The following is a 20,020-nucleotide window of genomic DNA, read 5'->3' on the forward strand; positions in this document are numbered from 1 at the left end:
ATGAGGAGCTCATCGGGTAAGACAGATTTACATGTACGAGCCGAAAGGTCCTTCAGTCTATTTTCATCAACGCACACCATCAGAGGAGCTTGACCAACAATGTGCGATAGACCCATCAATAGCACCAATATTGAGTACATCACATTAGCTAAGTCCAATGATAATCATCTAACACTTCTTTTCCAGCTAAAACAATGCATTGCAGTTTACATGCAGAGCTAATATCGTTTTGTTTGCATCCTACCGTTCATACGTTCACTTTGCTTCTTTCCTGACAGATTACATACTAAGCATAAGGCTGATCTCAATAGCATGGTACCACCATTTGACAAGAGAATACATTATTGGACAATCTCAGCATTATACGTACAGACAACAGGTCTCAGCAGAAAAGCAGAGATAAATGCATCGGGCAAGAAGTCAATTCACAATCATATAGAATGGTAATTTGGTGCCACTGTAATCAATAACACATCATGTGAAAGTTATTTTGAGCAAAGGTTAATTACACCAGGTTGTGGATAAGTGAAAATTGCAATATTGCTAAAACACCTGTTAGTCAATTTCTAGTTACAGTTTGGTACTTTGGAAATGAGATTCATGGGGGATCATTTTACTCTTATTGAACCTTTTAGGCATCTTATGACATTGTGCTCTCAACACATCTTCATTTATCTGTTATCTCCTTGACTTGAAAAAAAATGGATTTTGCCCTGGTACAGCAGTAGCCTCTGTAAAGTACCTTGAGGGACAGAATAAAAAAAAATTAGCACTAATCAAACTATCGACTGCATTTTAAAAACTGTCATACTTATAACACGGATCTATTGACAAACATTTTCTGTTACCCAAATTCAATAATAACAGCACTTGAACTGTGAAAAGTGGACATAAACTGTTACCACAACTGCAATTTTGTCAGGATTTGGCATAAAGCAGAATTTAAATGGGGAGTCAACTGGGCAACTGTGACATCATTTTCAGTCGACACCAAGAGGAAAAATCGCCAACAACAGGAGATGAATAAATATTGGTGGACTTTGCTGTTGAACTTCTATTTCATAAAATTAGTTTTAATCAGATTACCGTGTTTACTAGTGTAGGCTAGTGGGGCTACATTCAACACATTATTGTTAAGAAAATGTACTACTATTACATTTACTGTATGTACTGAAACATGTACGGGCGATAATCCCTGCGCACCGTCCCAAAAATTAAAGTTCCTGAACAAAGGTACTAGTAGACAGACTAACAGTAGAAGTGATTTAAGATGAAGAATTTCCCAATATGTCAAAGAAATAATATTTTTTTCTGTTACCTTGGCTGATGGGTGTCACAGCACCAGCCAAGGAGCAAACGGCTTGCGAGGGCCTCATTACATCTTACAGGTTGTAAAATACAGCCATCTAACAAGCTGACCTATCAGAGTGTTATCATGTAAACATGATCAGCACTGTCATACACCTCCAGTGAATCAGCTGAAAGAGGGTGCTACTCACACCTGACACATCCACAGGGGCCAAATGAGCAATTTCCTGTGGAAGGAGGTGAACCCGAAATGATGACTGACTGATACAAAAATACACAAGAAAGAAAGGACAGAAAAGCTCAGTACTTGATTCTAATTGAACATTTACAATATTAAAAACAATCATCAAGGCTGGAACTGCTTCTGAGATTAAACATTACCTCAATGGTTATTCAATGTACAAGTAGATGAAGTATTAATTGTAAATGCTTTTCTAAGACTTGCAAGTGAATATTAACACCAAAGTGTTCAGTTTGATACAAGAGCATGATGCAAGAATGACTCAACAGATACACAATTAAAGTATGACAGTATGGATAAGGTCAACAATGGTTGGATGATGTGGAGACACATACAACTCTTAGAATCTTGTGGATGTTCAAAACATATAAACATATCCATTGTATTATTTACTTGCGTTTTTAATGGAGGTGTGGAACTGCCAATGTGGAGTAGACATTTTTTGACTTGCAAATACATTCACACGTATTTGCAAGTACGTTCAATCAGTACAGTTTGCCAGCAGGATTTGATTAGTTTATATAAATAGCTTTGAATAGCAATATTTGTTTTGCACTTTTAGTTCATGTGACTTTAAGTGTGAATTAATTTCCAAGATATCTGTGGAATTAAAAGTTGTGAGCATAATGCAAAATATATCTTCTTGTCATCTACATTACATATTGTCTCTAGTCCAAATGCAAGCTAATTAGCTAGTCATCAACTGTATGTTTAAAAAAAATAAAAGAGCAGTTTTACTTCAAGCATATGACCAAAGACCACACTCTTGGCACACTATTGAATTAGCTTATTAGTAACTTGCTATTTGAAAAGAAAAATCATTCACATATGAATCGTGGTATAATGCCTCACACAAAGGGAAATAAACAGAAACAATGGAGAGAAGATGTGTAAAACCACATCTGGATTACCAGAAATATGGAAAGAGCAACTGTGCGTGATGGACAAATGAGGGTTTAGGAACTGTACAACATCTAAAATATAGTATATATAAATATACACCGTAGTGTCCCTGATGCTTTGCAGTTACATTTAAGAAGCTAAAAGCAACATAAGAATATGGAGTATGATGGTGTCAGTGTATGAATCACTACAAAACAAAAACAAAAAGTGTACTGTGAGTTGCAAGTGCCATCCACTTTAATTTTGACAGTTTATTCTAATGTAAACAGTACATTCAAACACCAGTGACAAAAATAAATTTTGAGAGATATGAAAAAAAGTAATGGAGTCACACATTCACATCAACTAGGAACTAAGCAAGAACAACAATTGTGATTATTAGTGTACTAAAGAAGAATTGTGTGTGTTTAATGTTTGTGTGCCATCCTGAATGTACACATAACTGTATAGTTGTGTAGTTATCTTTTTCTTTGATTGATTCATTTGCCAATCATGGTCCTCGAGAGCCAGATGATTCCGTACTCCAACACACCTGATTCCTATATTCAGCTAATCAGCAACCTCTGCAGAAGTCTGATAACGATCTTAATCTTTTGAACCAGGTGCACTGGACGACAAAGACATCTAAAACTTGCAGAACTCGAGCCCTCGAGGACCAGGATTGGAGAAGCTTGCCTTAAGATCCGAACAAAATGACAGAAATTCTCGAGGTAGGTAACCATCACGTATGTCAGAGCGAGACCCTGTGATGCCACAAAGTCAAGAACTGTGGAGAGATGAAAACGGTCTAAGATGACCATCCATTGCTCTCATTTAAGCTCTTTGTCTGTGGTCATTGACATCCCGCAGGATTGTGTTCCTGAAGCTCTGACACGAGTGTTCATAGAAGACAGGAGGGCAGCAATGATGATTTTGGGAAGAAGTGGTAAAAAGGTAGGCTAGCGTGACGAACAACTTATATCATCAATGCCTTCATTTCAGTTCACTAAAAGGAGTTATCATCAATTATAACAAATAGTTCAGTATTTTGGGGAAAAAAAAAAAATCTCTGCTGTGAAAGTTAGAGAAGAAGGTTGGTGACCTTTTAGTTTGCTTTTGGAGTTTAACAGCACCAACAAAAGCAATAACATATACTTTAGCTATACATTTAGATGCTATCTTGGTTGACAGTGCTAAACAAGTTAATTCACACACCAACTCCCAGCAGATATTGGAAGCTCAGCTTGTGTTGGGTCTGACGACTGTGGTATTAGGCTAGTTGGCTACATTTCCCATGATTCTTAGTCACTTACCCTGCCTTCACGTGCTATGGGAAAGATGGATATTACCACTCGGAAACTCCTAATTATGACCGAGTTCTGTTCATGTGATTTTGTTGTTATAGCAAAATTGTGTATGCTACGTAATTGTCCATCCATCCCATCCATTTTCTTGACCGCTTATTCCTCACAAGGGTCGCGGGGGCTGCTGGCGCCTATCTCAGCTGGCTCTGGGCAGTAGGCAGGGGACACCCTGGACTGGTTGCCAACCAATCGCAGGCTACGTAATTGTGTAGATTCTAAAACAGCTTGCTGTACTAGCGGACGTTAATGCCCTTATAAGTGTTAATATTTCTTGCCATTCACAAATCCTTGTACGCTCTCCGCCATGTTGAAACTTGAAAAGTTCACTCAACTCGGAAACTCGGGTATCAAAATAAATTCCCATAGAAGATTCCCATAGAAAATACGACATGAGAGGGCGTTCACGTGCAATTTTCTACTCGACATGTTGTATTTACCATAATTACGATACCACATGAAGGCAGCATTAACTTCTAGTTCCTGTATAACGAAATACACCCGCTAGCAATTAATTTTATTGTTATTTTTTGAACGGGACGTCAAGACGGGACATGCATTAAACAATGGGGCTGGCAAAATTCTCCGGATCCGGGACCTAAGTCTCAAAACCTGGGCTATCTCGGTTAAAATTTGTCATGCACCTCATGTTAGCATAGTTGCCTGTCAGTGTGACTGTGAGTGAGAAAGGTTAGTTTAGGTTTGTCTACTAACGACTTGCTACCAGTTCTCACCCAAGGTCAGCTGGGTTAAGCTCCAGCTCACTCGTGACCCTGTTGAAGAGAAAACTGACAGACAACCTAGTATGTAAAAAGAACCGGGTGCATTTTGCCCGGGTGATTTTAAACATGCTATTCCCGACCCAGAATTAATTTTGACAGCCAAAATAGGTGACATACATTTTGTTAACTTTGGTAAGAGCATTGAAGCTAGCACCTACCTACTCTTCTTCACAATCAAATTCATGACGTAGCATCAACCTTCTCATCTTACTCTCAGCAACAAATGATTGACCAAAATATTGAACTATGCTAACAAAAGTGTAAATATGTCTTGGCAATTTAATCAGATTTGTGCTTATATTTAAAATAAAAAACAAACAAACACAAAAACAACACACAGTCAAACCAATAATTCGCGTCATTTTGCGGTTGTCCAATTGAGCATTAAATATCACAATGAGCAGTAAATTGGAAAATGTTCATTGCAGTGTATTTTTAGGAGTGTTTTGTTCTATAAAGGAACTATTTCCAAAAAATATAAAATAAAAAACAATAGTAAAATAAGCTTTACAGCGTAGCAAAATCAATGCAATCCATAGCACATTACATTCAATTTCATGTGCTACTGAATGACTCTGTATCTACAAACACCAAATTCTTCAAACAGACTAGATAAGGACTTTTCATTATGTAATAAACAGAGAAAGATCAACTACAACAGTGACAACATGAACAATGTTATTTTGAGGTAGAACATTAACTTCAGCATTTGGAAGTGCTTTATGTTGGATACTCGTTTTTTTGTTTTTTTTTGTTTTCCATTCTGCTTGAACAAGCACAAGAGGAGAGATGATTCTTGACATCTGAGGTAGCGCGGCACCTGATCGTGTAATTCTGACCCATCAGTTTCTCTGCATGTACTGTTAGTGTGAAAACAGGGGAAGATAAATCCATAAAGGCTTCCCACAACACATTCATTCCGGCTGAGGTAGGTTTTTGTTCGATTCACACATGCCGAGAGCCTGTACGAGGGCCCGGTATTCACAATGGAAAAAAAACAAAGTCCTGAGACAAAAACTGACTGAGTCCCTGGAAGAAAGTTTTCGGTCTTCAGTGAGCAACAAGATGAAATCATTGGTATGTTTAAGTAGGCAGCTGGCGTCTTTGACATCCACACAAAAGTAGTGATAAGACCTTATGGCCACTTTTGACATAGAGATGATAAGGATACAGTATGTATGTCAATATATTTTTATAAACTTAAAAATGAAATCATCTTTGTATAACAAGGACATTTTGGGGCCTCTCTTCTGTGTGCTGCCAAACACCAGAAAATAAACAAAATGACCAGACAGTGAGAATAAAAAACAACTTCCCCCAAACCACTGCTAGTCTCTCTAGAACTTCTTAACTTACTAATAAAAATCTTTGCACTAAATGCAAACTACTTTGAAAGGAAAACCTGAGTGAGAGAGAATCTGAGTTGACACTTCGTATATTGATTAGCCTTGGTTCTGTTGACCCGTTCGTGTTGCAGGCGACTCTTGGAAGTGTGTCTCTGTGTCCTGCTCCACAGTAAATTCGTCCAGTGGCATTGTGGACAACTGGGTGTCATTTGGCGAGTAGGTCAAGAGCGTTCTGTCAGCCTGAAAACAGAGAAAGAAATATATTGTTCAAAAAGAGTGAGGATTTTATTCATTGTCTACTGAGTGATGTGTGTCATTAAAAGAGCAAACAGGGTCGAACACGCATATTTTTGAGTTTTAAGATTGGCAGTGTTCTTGCTGGAGAGCATTGCTCGGTACAGGAGCGGCATGAGCCCAGCTAGACAAACTAATTGAGCCTTTCCACTGTCGTGCTGCCATTTACTTGTTGTAATTATTTCAAAATTAACTTCTTTTTTTTTTAACCACCTCTTAGGACAGTAACAGGAGTGACATTTTGGCATCAAATTAGCAAACAATGTCCACAAACAGTATTAGGGTGACATATGTATGGAAGCCCATTCCCGCCAGTAAAAAAAAAAAAGAAAAAAAAAAGGGAGGTTTATTTATTTTTTTATTTATTTTTTATTATTATTTTTTTTGCTGGCGGGAGAAAAAAAAGCAAAAAAAAAAAAAAAAAAAAACTCTCCTTTTTTTTTTTTTTACTGGCGGGAATGGGCTTCCATAGTCTAATGTGTAAAAAATAAATAAATAAATAAATGAATAATAAATAAAAAATAAAAATCCACTGTGGCGGTTTCTTTTTCTTTTTTCTTTTCTTTTCTTTTTTTTTTATTTACTAGCGGGAATGGGCTTCTATAGTCTAATGTGTAAAAACGGCCCAAAAAAAAAAATCGTTTTTTTTTTTTTTTTTTTTTTTTTTTTTTTACTGGCGGGAATGGGCTTCCATACATATGTGCCACAAATCACCATATATATCTAGTTTTGTTTTTTATTATTATTATGATTTCTGTCATTGGCAGTGGTAGAACATATATATCTATAATTATGGAGTGAGACATTTGTATGGCATAAATATTCACCCTTTGTAGCCTGGACATAATTTGAATTTCTTGTAATAATAATAATAATAATAATAATAATAATAATAATAATAATAATTTATTGATATAAAACTTTTTTTAAGTAGTGAAAATAGCTACATTGCCTGGTAACGAGTTACATTACTTTTATTATGGAGTAATTCAATTACTAAATTACTTTTTTAAGCAAGCGATGAGTAACTATAACTAATCACTTTTATAAAGTCACATTCCCAACACTGGACATTCCGGCAACATGTTTACATAATGTGCTGAAAATATGACATTTTGTTATAAAACTACATTTGGTGGGGCTAAGGCAGTGGAAACACTAGATATGCATCATCATTTAAAAGTCAATGAAGTTCTGGAGCTAATGTACAGTAAAGACATAATGTGGGGTGACTATGTCATAGGACATGTGACTTTACAAATGCAAATCATTTTGCCACCACAGCGCTGTTAGGACTCACCATGCGTGGATCTTGTGTGTTGGGTTGAGGGTAGAGTCTCTCCAGCTCGTTGCTGTCAACCACTTTGTTCCCTCCGGTGCCGCAGTTGACCTCCATTTCTCTTCTGGTGGCTGCGTTCAGCCCGGAGCCATCCTGGGAAGATGAGGATTCCTGTGCGGTGCTGTGCGCCCCCTGGGGCGTGGCCTGAGCGGCTTTACACATCATCAACCTGAGGATTACCACAACCACAATTTAAACCACTAGGCTGCACATCTGACAGAGCAACACGAATCCCTAATTGGGTTATCGGCAGTTTGTTATCATGAACCCACCTGCCACGGTAGTTGAAGACGAGGAAGAGAACGCAGAAGATGATACAGGTGACTCCAATGTGAATACCAATTATAATGCCGGTGGTGGAGGTTTTGCTCTGTTCATCTAGCACACAGTCACAGGAGGCATCTAGAACTGGTGAGACAGGACACGCCAAGTGCAGACAAAGCTTTAATCGCAGTACTAGTAAAAGGGAGTGTCAAGTTGCGTTTGTGCCAAGCAATCACCAGATTTCTCCAAAGCCTCTCGTAGTGAAACAAAGCGCATGGTGGCGTTGCCATCTCCGTGTTGGTTGTATGCCAGCAGATTGATCTCATAAACTAGTGAAGGATCTGGACACAAGACACATATAATCACATCATGAGTAAAGCACCACTTTACTCACGAAAGAAAACTCATTGGACTCTTGGAACCCTTGTTTTTATTTTTAACTAAAGTAAAAGGGTTGGAAAGTGAAAGAGAATCAGTGTAGATAAGAAAGACTTGACAATTTTCCAAAGGTATTTTGGATATGTATTTGGTAAGGAAGAATTTATTTTGAAGTTGGCCTTCTCTTTGCATTGGCGTCATGTTCCTGTCTTGAATAGTATTAACAATTGCTGCTGCATTTGGCTTGACTTCTTCTTCCTGACCGTGTACACGTAAATAAGCATTGGTTTGAATCGAGGAGCTCGAATTACTCGAGGACTGGTTTCAACAAGGGCGGCACAGTGCTTGAGTGGTTAGCACGTCCGCCTCCCAGTTCTGAGGACTCCGGTTCGAGTCCAGGCTCCGGCCTTACTGGGTGGAGTTTGCATGTTCACCCAGTGCCTGCATGGGTCTTCTCCGGGTACTCCGGTCTCCACCCATACTCCAAAGACATGCATGGCAGGTTAATTGGGCGCTCCCGATTGTCCCTAGGTGTGCTTGTGAGTGTGGGTGGTTGTTCGTGTCTGTGTGCCCTGCGATTGGCTGGCAACCAGTCCAGGGTGTGCCCCGCATACTTCCCAAATCCAGCTGAGATAGGCTCCAGCACCCCCCCGCGACCCTTGTGAGGAATAAGCGCTCAAGAAAATTGATGGATGGATGGATGGTTTCAACAAATTAAAAATCAGTCTCCTAAAACCGATTGTGTTTGACCGGGGATCCGCTGTCGTTAAAAGTTTAACTTCTCACCCAGCTGAGTGATGTTGTATTGGGTGGCGTTGCGTGGTAAGAAAATGGGACCAGTAAACGCTGCTGTGTGGGCTCTTCTGTAATACAGTCGGAAGCCTTGGTGTTGACCCATCTTGGTGGAAGCTTCCCACATTGCTTGCACTACGCTGCTGTTTACAACTTTGGCGAAGAGGGAGGGAGGTGCTGGAACTGCAAGACAAGACAAGACAAAACATCATCAAAGATGTTCAAACAGCAAAGATGTTCATCATGTCTTTTCTGAACTCTAAGTCTCTGTAATGCATGCAACAATCTACGGACAAAAACGGTTCTTCATTTTGTGAATTCTATAAATATAAAGAATAACAAGCTTTGACTACTGGTTCAGCAGATGTCTTCTGCGTGTGTGCATGTTCAGTTGTGAGCTCTCACCTTCCCCATGAGTGCTCTCTGTGGCGCTGTCTGATGGCTTGCTGGCCCCGTGGGACGTGTAAGCCTTGACGTAGAAGGTGTAACTGGTGGAAGGCTCGAGATCGCGGATGATTTGCTGCAGCGTCACCTTACTGACTGCCTCCTCGTACTCCATTTCCACTGGGTCTGATTGTGAGCAATGGGGGGGATGTGAGGTAAAAGGGGATGAAAGTGACAAAGAAATAAGGTGAAGATTTCAATTTTCTTTTGCAATCATGTGATATAAAGAAAAGATCAAAAGCAGGGAAAATATATACACCTTTCACCGTTTCACCGTTTAATGGTTATTGCTTACTCAATGGCCTTGCTGGCTATTAATTAACAGCTAATCAACTTTGGCCTTGATGGTCTTGGGAATTTCAGCCAGATGTAGAGAAAGGGACGTGTTATTGCATTTTTATTGCTCTTAATCCAGAGAAACCTGTCCATAACCGCAATCTAGCTCCAGCAGTCAGGCCCTGTTGTCCTGGAAGTGGAATTGCAGCAACCTTATTGGCTCATGCCTTGGGCCTTTTAATTACACATGAGGGAGATGAACTGAGGAGAATAGCAACTGGGACTAACATATATATATATATATATATATATATATATATATATATATATATATATATATATATATATATATATATATATATATATATATATATATATATATATATATATATATATATATAATGTATAGCATACTGTATAATACTTTTTTCAAATAAATTTTTCTTTGATTTTCCACTTTAGTAGAGCTGGGTATCGATTGTAATTTCCTCAACTGATTTGATTTCGATTCACAAGAGTTCAGTTCGATTCAATTTCGATTTTTCCAATTTGATTCGATTCACTTCAATCACTTCAATACGATATTGATTATAGAACATCAATTCTTATATGTCAAGGACATGATAAAATCTCCAAAAATATTCAATGCCAAAGTAATTTTTATCATGTGTTATAATCACCTAAGTGTTACACAAACACTGAAATCAGAAAGGATGAGATCAGAATTCTAATTCAATAATTGTTAATATAAATAATAAAAAAAAGATTCTGAATTGCCTAAAAGTGCAATAAGTCAGGTCTTTCCTAAATGTAATTATTATATATATATTTTAAACAGTTAATTTCAAGAAAACTAAGATAAACAAAAATTGGCCTTTAAATTTCTGTTTTCTTAAGAATTTATCGGAAAAAAAAAGATTAAAATAATCAATTCATGTTTTTCTTAATTGATATCTGGCTTGAAAATTGATTAAACCCAGCCTTACACTTAAGGTTCAATCTTCATTGAATACTTTCAATTGGCCCTTAATTTAACCAGGCAGGGTTCTAGTGTGGAGTCTGACATTAGTCATGTACTAACATCCATGCAAGTCATTTGCATTTGTCTCTCCGGCTTGTTTGCATTCTCACCTGGGGTCCTTCGGATGTGGAGCACATAACCGATGATGTCCTGCGTGTTCTGATCTGGCTCCGTCCACGACACCTGGATGGTGGTGGGCGAGAGGGCCTTAGCTCGCACGTTGGTGGGCACACCGGGGAGTCCGTCGGCCCAGAGCACCGTGAGGCGAGCGCTGGCCTGCGTGGAGCCGGCGCTGTTCTCAGCAATGCACTGGTAGATGGCCTCGTCGTCCTGACTGATGCTGTATATCGTCAGTGTGCTGTGAGAAGCAGAAAGATGAGCGTCACCATCATGAACATGGCGAAATACTGATGTAGGGTATCGTAGTTTCAACCCATATGAGCTTTGGGGAGGGCCTGATTCAAATGTTTTTTCACTTTTTCTTCATTTTTATTTCAGAGAAAGTTTCTTCACCCGGTGCGAAATGGTGCAAAAGCTGAGATCACTCATTTTCATCCCTTTTTGTTTTTCTTGGCTGCGTTGCCACTACATACTACCTTCACGACGGCCATCATTACACGACAGGTCCAGCGCAAAACACGCTGTTTCCTCTGCCAGGTTCAAAGGATCGCAGGATGGTGCTGACAAAGCTCGGAAGCCGAAACAAAAAGGGCCTCTGCCAGCCAGTAGATTAGACTTCAAAAAGTTTGAACCCTTCAATCCGTGAGCCGTGATGGTTGTTCCCATCTTGATGAACTCTCACCTGTGCTGAACTTTTTTTTTTTTTTTTTTCATCTTTTCTTCAACGAACTAGTTTGCCGAACATCCAACCCAGGAACACCCCTCACACAGGCAAAAATAAGATTTTAACTCTTTATTCGCATAACATCGCGAGACGCTAAGCTAACTTGGGCGGTGGAGTTGCACAGAGGTACAGAGGTAATAATCTGACAAAAACACACACTTCTCAGACAGGCTTATATAGACAGCGAATCAATCTGATTGGTTGTGGCTAGACATGTGGGTAACAGGACTGACATGGAATTATCTGATTGGTTGTTGCCCAGATAAAGAGATTAAAGATTCCTGACATCACATAGCTTCTAACATCACATAGTGTCTTACCAGTTGAAACTAGATGTTGGTTACATCAGTTCAAAACAGACACTTGACCTCACGGTCATGACCCAAACATAACCCTTGCATGACCCTAGTCATGACGGTAAACATAACCCTTACATGATCCTGGATGACCATAGTCATGACATTAACCAGATTGTACAAATTGGTGCATTATGCAATTAAGTTAACTTTTGGTCCCATGTTTTGCTTGATTAGGAAATTCCATCACCTCGTTTCTCTTTACTTGATTGTTCTTATCTTTGATTATTTTATCTTTCATTCTTGTTTCGATTTCCTGTCACAGTAGTTAGTTTTGCTTCTTTTGTGTTCCTAAGTAGATTTTACCAAGTCGATTAGAAAACAAAAGTGCACAAAAGCAAACCCTGATTGTGGACTGTGTGTGTGATTTATCAATTCATCCTAATCCCAAAAAAGAACTCACAAATTGTTAAAGGGTACCACTTACATTTTAATGACTGGTTTAACGAGGTTATCCTGTTAAAATGATCAAAAACCGATGTGGTGCTCCGCAGGCATGCTCAAAATTAATTAAAATATTAAATTTCAGTTTCCTATAATCAACAAATTAATTATTAATCTAATAATTAATGATTTTTTTATTTAATAATTTACTGAACTGATTTACCCTACATGTGATTACATTTGTTACAAAAATTGCTGGTGATAATTTATTGTATATTTGATTTTCAGCGAAATGGCAATGTTCTGGTTTTTAATTTTGAAAGTCTGGTTTGAACATTGCCCAATTGTGTTTGGGATTGGGAAAAAAAAGTGCATGTAATCCAATAAGCATTAGTGTTTGTAATGAGGGACAGGATAAAGCAATAATTAAAGTCTTCTGTCTGCACAACGATCAGGTCAAAGAGGCCTTTTTTGCATTAACGCCTTCTCTAAGCCAGCCTCACCTCTGACCTCCGAGGTGGCCCCAGTCTCCACGTCTCCACTCATACCATCAACAGATGGAGTGTTTGCAGACAGGCAACGTGATCAGGCGCCATAGATGAGAAAGGGGCCACTGGGGAAGCCCGGCCTGATGTCATTACCATTACCAACACGCCCAAAGAGTGCGGGGAGAATTCAGGAGGAAACTATCAATAAATTGATTGTTTTTGACAATGACACTGCCGACATGTAGGATTATGAAATGGCAAAAAGAGTTTTTCTTGTCTTCTGCACATGTGGAGAGCAATACAGAAAAGATTTTGGAGATGTCTTTCTTGTTACAGTCTGATATAAAATTAATCATAATCATTATCCATCCATCCATCCATTTTCTTGACCGCTTATTCCTCACAAGGGTCGCGGGGGCTGCTGGCGCCTATCTCAGCTGGCTCTGGGCAGTAGGCGGGGGACACCCTGGACTGGTTGCCAACCAATCGCAGGGCACACAGAGACGAACAACCATCCACACTCACACGCACACCTAGGGACAATTCGGAGCGCCCAATTAACCTGCCATGCATGTCTTTGGAATGTGGGAGGAGACCGGAGTACCCGGAGAAGACCCACGCGGGCACGGGGAGAACATGCAAACTCCACCCAGGAAGGTCTGAGCCTGGACTCGAACCGGAGACCTCAGAACTGGGAAGCGGACGTGCTAACCACTCGACTACCGTGCCGCCCATAATCATTATATATATAAAAAATAATAATAATCTCATGAGAGCCGATATAAGAGCAAATTGCTCTCCAATGATGATAAGATCACTTTAACTCACACTGACAGAGAACTATTAATTGTGGGAATGCTGAAGCATTCCCACATATGTTGCTGTGATTTTTATTCTCCACGCTTATTTGCCGCAACTCCCACATAATACTTCCAATTTACATTGTTGAAATTTCAACTAGCTTCAAAAATTCCCGCCTCCTTAGGTATATATTGTCTGATTCCACATTACTTACAGTATTTGCACAATTTTACATTTAATATCAACTTTTCCCCATTCAATTTCAATGGGACAGACATTGAACTTTTTTTCAATATCACTTACCACTTCCACCTCCACACATATAACTTCATCATTACCAGGTGTCTGATACTGCTTGGTGGCACAGGTTATAATTTCATAATTTATCTCTCAATTTACTTCATAAGCATTCCACATGCATTCAAATGTTAGCATTCAGCTATTGGCATTCAGCTTTCAGCATTCCCACGCAATTGCTCCAGAAATTGCACTTAGTCTAGTTAATGAAGCTATTAATTGTGTAGACTTTTGTCTTGTTTGATGCTTAAATTTGAAACTTTATTTTTTGATGGCATCTTGCATTTTGACACTTTTGAAAGATCTGTGGTGGCTGACAAGCGTGATGATTATTTCCACCCAAAGTGCTTCTGTTTGAAGTAGGCGTTACTCATGCTGCAGCTGTAAATGTAAACCACATTCCTTCCTACCAGAAAAAAAAAAAATACCAGTGGGATGAATGGGATCGCACGGGCTTATGGCAACAATCCCTATTGTGTCACAAATATTACATGAAACAGCAATTGACTTTTTATTTTTTATTTTTTTAAAGGTGATAGTCTGGTCTTGATACTAAGCATGTAATGTTAAAGATGCAAAGAAACAGATGGAAAGAGTGAAAGACAAAGTGTTGGGGGATTTAGGGGACGGGGGTAGGGAGTTGTTTGCTTGTCTTGTATGAGCTCCAAAGCCGAGCTGTCCTCTCCTGACAGGGTGACACCATCATTTACCCGTCAGTTCAAGGTCGTTTCACTGATTGATGTGTGTGTCTGACACTTGGCTCTGTTGTTCCATCTCCGAGGGCGTGTTTACTTGCCATTGTTTCTGAGCAGCACCGCATCAAAACAAAAAACAAAACAAAAAAACAGCATGACCATTCTGAATCCAGCACGAGGAAGCGAGACAAAAGAGAGGAACAGGAGGAAAAGGTGGGGGAAAGTGGAGGGGAGACGGTCAATGAGCCGTCTGTGGCCTGAGAGGAGGGAAGGGCCCGGTGGTATGACTGATTACAGGCGGGGTCAGAGGTCAAGGCCAATGCCCAAGCCCTAGCGCTCGGTGATTCATGTGGGGTGTAAAGAGGGGCTGCAAACAAGAAAAGACTGCTCTTGCTGAAAGAAAATGAGCTAAAAGAATGACGAAGAGAAGAAAGACCCTTTAAGAGTATTTTGTGAAAAAAAATGTGCAGTTTGAAAAGAAGCCTGCTACCTCAAATGGTGGCCTTCAATTATAAAACACTCTTTAACCGTTTTCCTTTCTTTCCCAATATAAGCTCTTTAAACGCAATGCTACAAAGATCAATAGAATTTCATTAGTGAAGCTGGTCATGCAGCCGCCATACAGTGCAGTCGTCTAACTCTCAAAGCGCATTAATATTGCAATAATGCTTATAATGAAAAAGTCAACAACCATCCTTGAAACAAGTGCAAGCACACTCTTGTATGTGTGCGCATGTGCCGGTTTTAACATCTGTCAACATGTAGCAGCCGGGAGAACAAACAAACTGCTTCCCTTGAGTGTGCCACGTCCATTTATATGAGCAGCCAATCAGCTCGCAGCTGACATCACATTCAACATTTGTCTCTTATAGTGCAAAGGGCAACACATTTGTGAATTTTTATGTTTAAATATGTGCACACCAAATAAATAATAGCGCCGCTGAGCTATTTGTGTACATTCATGCTCACTCGCTTTCTGGTTAAACTGTGTGCACACGTGTGAGTGAATAAAATATACAATTGATTCCCCTTCCTACCCTTGTCCGATTTCCTCTTGAAGGTCACGAGAGATGAGGGGCTGTAACAGTAACATTGCGGGATGAGACCACACATTCATTGAAATTGGTCTATTGCACTCAGTATATTCAGGCTTCCCTGTCGAAACACCAATATACTAGCCTGTATTATGAGAACACAGGCATTGTCCTGCCCACAGCAGTTGAATATCATTTACATATGATTACTTTTGTTTTGGCTCAGTTCAGGAGGTAAAACGCCTGGCGCCGTGATTTCCCATCCACTCTCGCGTCTCGGCTGCACAGCAATAAAAGCAATCCACATAACAGAGGCTGTTTGAGCTCGAGGTAAAACTCATCTTCGTGAACGTACCCGGTGAGCAGAAACAGGCTGTTGCAACCTGAAAATACTGACCATGCAAAATGAATACTAATATTATCATGTATTGCATATTAGGTCTCAGTAATGATTGTTGGTAATTCATAAGATATTCATAAGACATGAAGTTTTTATTATCTTGCTTACATTATTACCATGCTTTGTGACTTACTGTATGGTTTTCTTTTGGCATCTCATTGTGCAAATGCTTTTTCCTCTGAGGGCCACATCAGAAAAATTGAAGGATGCAAGGGCCACTTTGATTTATTTTTAACCTTAATTTGTCAAGCTCAACAAAATCACTTAATCAAGTAATTGTATACTCTTTATATATTATAATTTACGATTTTAGGATTCTATTCCATCATGTTAATGTATTAATAAACTATTCTTATCTAATAACGTATCATTAAAAAATAAAATAAAAAAATAGAAATGGAACAACGAAAATCTTAGGTGTTATGAACAGCTGGCCGCCAGGTTCCATCTGAAGATTCAACACCCCACCTATACACCGTCTGACTGGAGGGGGGAGGGGGGCGCGTAGGATATTTTGTGGATCTGTAGAAGAGCTACAATACATAATTTACATTGAATAAATAAATGAATAAATAAAAGCTTTCTTAGCTACTCAAACGGCTTGTATTTCCGTGTAGTAATCATTTTCAGCAATTACGTCATTACCAGAGCAGCTTCAAGCCGTCCACATTACGTCACTGGGAGATCTAATTAGTAGTTTTAAAATTCTGATCGCAAGGAGCGGCCCCTGTTCTTTTTGAGTGGGTTAAGTATTTAGGATTAGAGTTGTACATCACATTAACAGTGTGTTCCGCTGAAGTGTGCCCGTGCGCTCATCCGGCGAACGCGGAAGTCATTTGTGCATATAGTCCATTGGAAAACATTTGTTCATCTGTTTTCATTACCCAAGATGCAACATCCATGTGTACAATGACCCAATTTTAAAGATGTAAATTACTCTTAAATGGCAGAAAGCTTTTCACAGTCAACTAGCAGTTTATGAGCTAATTAGCTAATGGCAGATTACAAAATGAAGCTTGGTTCCTTCAGCAATCAAAGAATAGTTTGTGAAGCGTGACATCCACATTATAGCAGGTCATACACTAATAGTGGCAAGCGCAAAGACACTTTTATCTTCTCATTTGCTCACTTTCCATTTTTGCTTTTCCTTGTTCCAAAAAAAAACAAAAAACAAAAAAAACATGGTCTCTCATTTGTTTTTTTCCACTCCTCTCTTCTTCTCAGTGACTAATAATGTGCTGGCTGGAGGAGGCAAGTGGGAGTGGATCAGTGTATGTGAGTGATGGTGGTATCTGCTCAATGTACTTGCTGTACTACACAGCAGCTGTTGATCTTTTTCATACATATGCGATATACTTACTTCCTACTTTTTACTTATGAATAATAAAGTGATGAATAGTAGTTGGTTCCTCGCATGCTCCAACAAGAAATATTCAACCCTGCATTAGAGTCATGTGTTACAGAATGTACAAAAAAGTACATGTGATGAATCTATGAAAAATTTAGCGGCGTTTATATAGTTACAGCATATTTTCACTTTGTAATAAGCACAAAAACTTTGTCATGATCTATAATTATTCATTTTTATTTATTATTTATTTTGAATGCACCCACTTGGAATGAATCTATTACTATTACAATTTACAACAACAATTTATTTGGCATAATCTTTGGAAACCCTGAAGTATGATTACCTGGTCGCACATATTGACAAATGATCACACTTAAATTCACACCTATGGACAATTTAGATTCTTCACTTAACCTTACGATTTGGAAGGAAGTTGACATCCCTGATATAACACAGGCAAGTACATAACACACAAACTCCACAAGCAAAAACGCGAAACAGAACCTCTCTGCCACTAACCGCTAACCACATGCCCTCCTGTGCTGCCACAGTACATGCAAATAGCTGGTACAATGCGCAATTAATCATCTAAATTATCACAGAGATGTATTTGCAATGCCACAGCCCAGAGGCCAATAAAACAGTCACTGCAGCATGTGGACTTTATCGTGTGAAAACATGCTTCTACTACACTCATTACACACAAGGGGACCACCATGGGAAAGCATCCAATATGGTTAACGCACACAAAGACCTGCATTAAATCAGGCAGCGTAAAAATGACCAAGCTGATGGAGAAATGCCACCCAAAGGAGTTTATCATAAACAGACAATGCAAATAACCCAAACGTTACTTAATTGTATCATTAAGATCTGCATACATAAAAAAAAGTGCTCTCAACCCTCTATCATGTGTATATATGTATTTTAAGGCTGTGCGCAAATGGGTGGTGACTCGACTTGAGTTGCGTATTGCCCATAAACGCCACAAAGCTATCATCAGCACTATCCAAAAGGAAACTACAGGCTTACAAAAATACATCAATAGGATAGCACCCTGCTTAGTGAATACCTCAGTCAACAGAAGCCTAGTAAGGAGAAGGAGCCAGATGGACTTTCATAGGCATGTACCACAGATGAATTGAAGAAGTGGCTGACATCGAGAAACCATACAAGTGGCTGGAAAAGGATGGACTCAAAGACAGCACAGAGGTACTACTGCACATGAAGCAATCCCAAATGAAAGCAAAATCTGGAAAAAGTAACATGGAAAGGTAGGAAAATACCAAAGACTGAAGGAAGAACTATAGAAAATGTGGCATTAGAAATCAGGGCACTAAACCCTATGCTGGGTTCAGCTCCAGCAGGTACCTGGAATAATATCCAACATTTCCATGCAGAAGAGTGCAAATACTGGGAACAGCTAAGATCCTGTGCAAAACCCTCGAGCTACCAAGACTAGTAGCGGACTCGAGCTCTAAGGAGATACTTTGCCCAGATTGGTGAGGAACAAGCTGTGGTTCCCCTTATTCCAATTTTTAGCTTGCATAAAACTGTGATGAAACCAGGACAAATAAACAGAAATATGCTTTTGTTTTCTGTTTTGGTTTATGTTTATCAGCAATCCATTTTATGACATTGCTGCCAAAGTGCATCTTGTGGAAAAATACCTTGATGTACACAAACTAACCCACACAGATGAAACACAATCTCCTTTGTTGAAGCAACAAATCTAAAAAGCTACAAAACTGCAATGCTCCATTATTTTGGGGCTTTTTTTCACGTGAGATAAGACAACATTTTTTGTGTAATTACTTCAGTTAAAAAAAAAAATGTTGTTACTGTTACTGAACCTGTTTTTGTTCCTGAGTTTGACATGGCCACCAGGCTCCAGGATTTGGCCGTTCTTCAGCCAGGTGAGCTGGGGCTCAGGCTCACCCTGAGCTTGGCAGGTGAAGATAGCGGTGGTCCCCACAGGTCGGGCAATGGACTGCGGAGGTTGAATAAACTCTGCAGGAGCTGAATACAAGATGTGCATGTCAAACAAACAGTCTCTCCAAAGGACATTACTTTATTAACCAAAACCAATGTAACGTCCAGAATACGATGGCATACTACAGTATCAAGCTCATAAAGTGCCTGTTATGAACACAGTGGTCCGAATGTTGTTTTATAAGTGTAATATGGTGTCAGTTAGCATAATTCTAAGATGTCTTACTAATGTACAAACAGGGAAATAACAGAGACACCGAGGTGCAAGCAAGAGAACATTTGTTAGCCCTAATGTGCTTTAAAACACTTTAATGCATGGAAGTAAACTGCAGTTTCATCATATTATGGCAAGTCCCATACTACAGGCAAGCACCGGTGGTCAATAAGAGGTGATAACTTATTCATATGGATCTAGGCAGGGACTTTATGGATACTTTAAATCACACTAAGTAATTACAGTTACATCTGCTTAACTTTCATTTTGGTTGCCGCTTTAATTCGAGCTTCACTGTACTCGATAGTGATTTTAACTATTTATGCATGTGCTTATTAATAAAGTGTGTTTTGATGTTATCTCACAGTTAAGACCAGAAGGTAGAAAACTGCAGTGCGTATTGTTGGACTAATGCCTCATTGTCATATTTACCTAA

At 39.2% G+C, this 20,020-nt stretch overlaps 1 protein-coding gene and 1 long non-coding RNA gene across 4 annotated transcripts in view; one reads left to right on the forward strand and one right to left on the reverse strand.

Moving 5' to 3' along the window:
• Positions 1–3,012: 3,012 nt before the first annotated feature.
• On the forward strand, positions 3,013–13,100 carry LOC144017619 (uncharacterized). 3 transcript variants are annotated; one of them, XR_013283218.1, is made up of 3 exons: positions 3,013–3,162; positions 3,302–3,385; positions 12,870–13,100. It is a non-coding gene; the product is annotated as an uncharacterized LOC144017619 (long non-coding RNA). The 3 variants fall into 3 exon arrangements; XR_013283219.1 differs by lacking the exon at positions 12,870–13,100 and adding an exon at positions 9,070–9,268; XR_013283220.1 differs by lacking the exon at positions 12,870–13,100 and adding an exon at positions 6,052–6,184.
• igdcc3 (immunoglobulin superfamily, DCC subclass, member 3) overlaps positions 3,997–20,020 on the reverse strand; it is a 69,012-nt gene continuing 52,988 nt past the window's right edge. The window contains exons 7-14 of the mRNA XM_077519384.1: positions 19,232–19,397; positions 10,839–11,086; positions 9,393–9,557; positions 8,982–9,170; positions 8,054–8,158; positions 7,826–7,961; positions 7,515–7,722; positions 3,997–6,160 (exon numbers count right to left, since the gene is read on the reverse strand). Of these exons, the coding sequence (XP_077375510.1) occupies positions 6,017–6,160; positions 7,515–7,722; positions 7,826–7,961; positions 8,054–8,158; positions 8,982–9,170; positions 9,393–9,557; positions 10,839–11,086; positions 19,232–19,397 (1,361 nt within the window). The 3' untranslated portion in view covers positions 3,997–6,016. The remainder of the gene's footprint in view (positions 6,161–7,514; positions 7,723–7,825; positions 7,962–8,053; positions 8,159–8,981; positions 9,171–9,392; positions 9,558–10,838; positions 11,087–19,231; positions 19,398–20,020) is intronic.

Source organism: Festucalex cinctus, chromosome 4, assembly GCF_051991245.1.
Source record: "Festucalex cinctus isolate MCC-2025b chromosome 4, RoL_Fcin_1.0, whole genome shotgun sequence".
Lineage (NCBI taxonomy): Eukaryota > Metazoa > Chordata > Actinopteri > Syngnathiformes > Syngnathidae > Festucalex > Festucalex cinctus.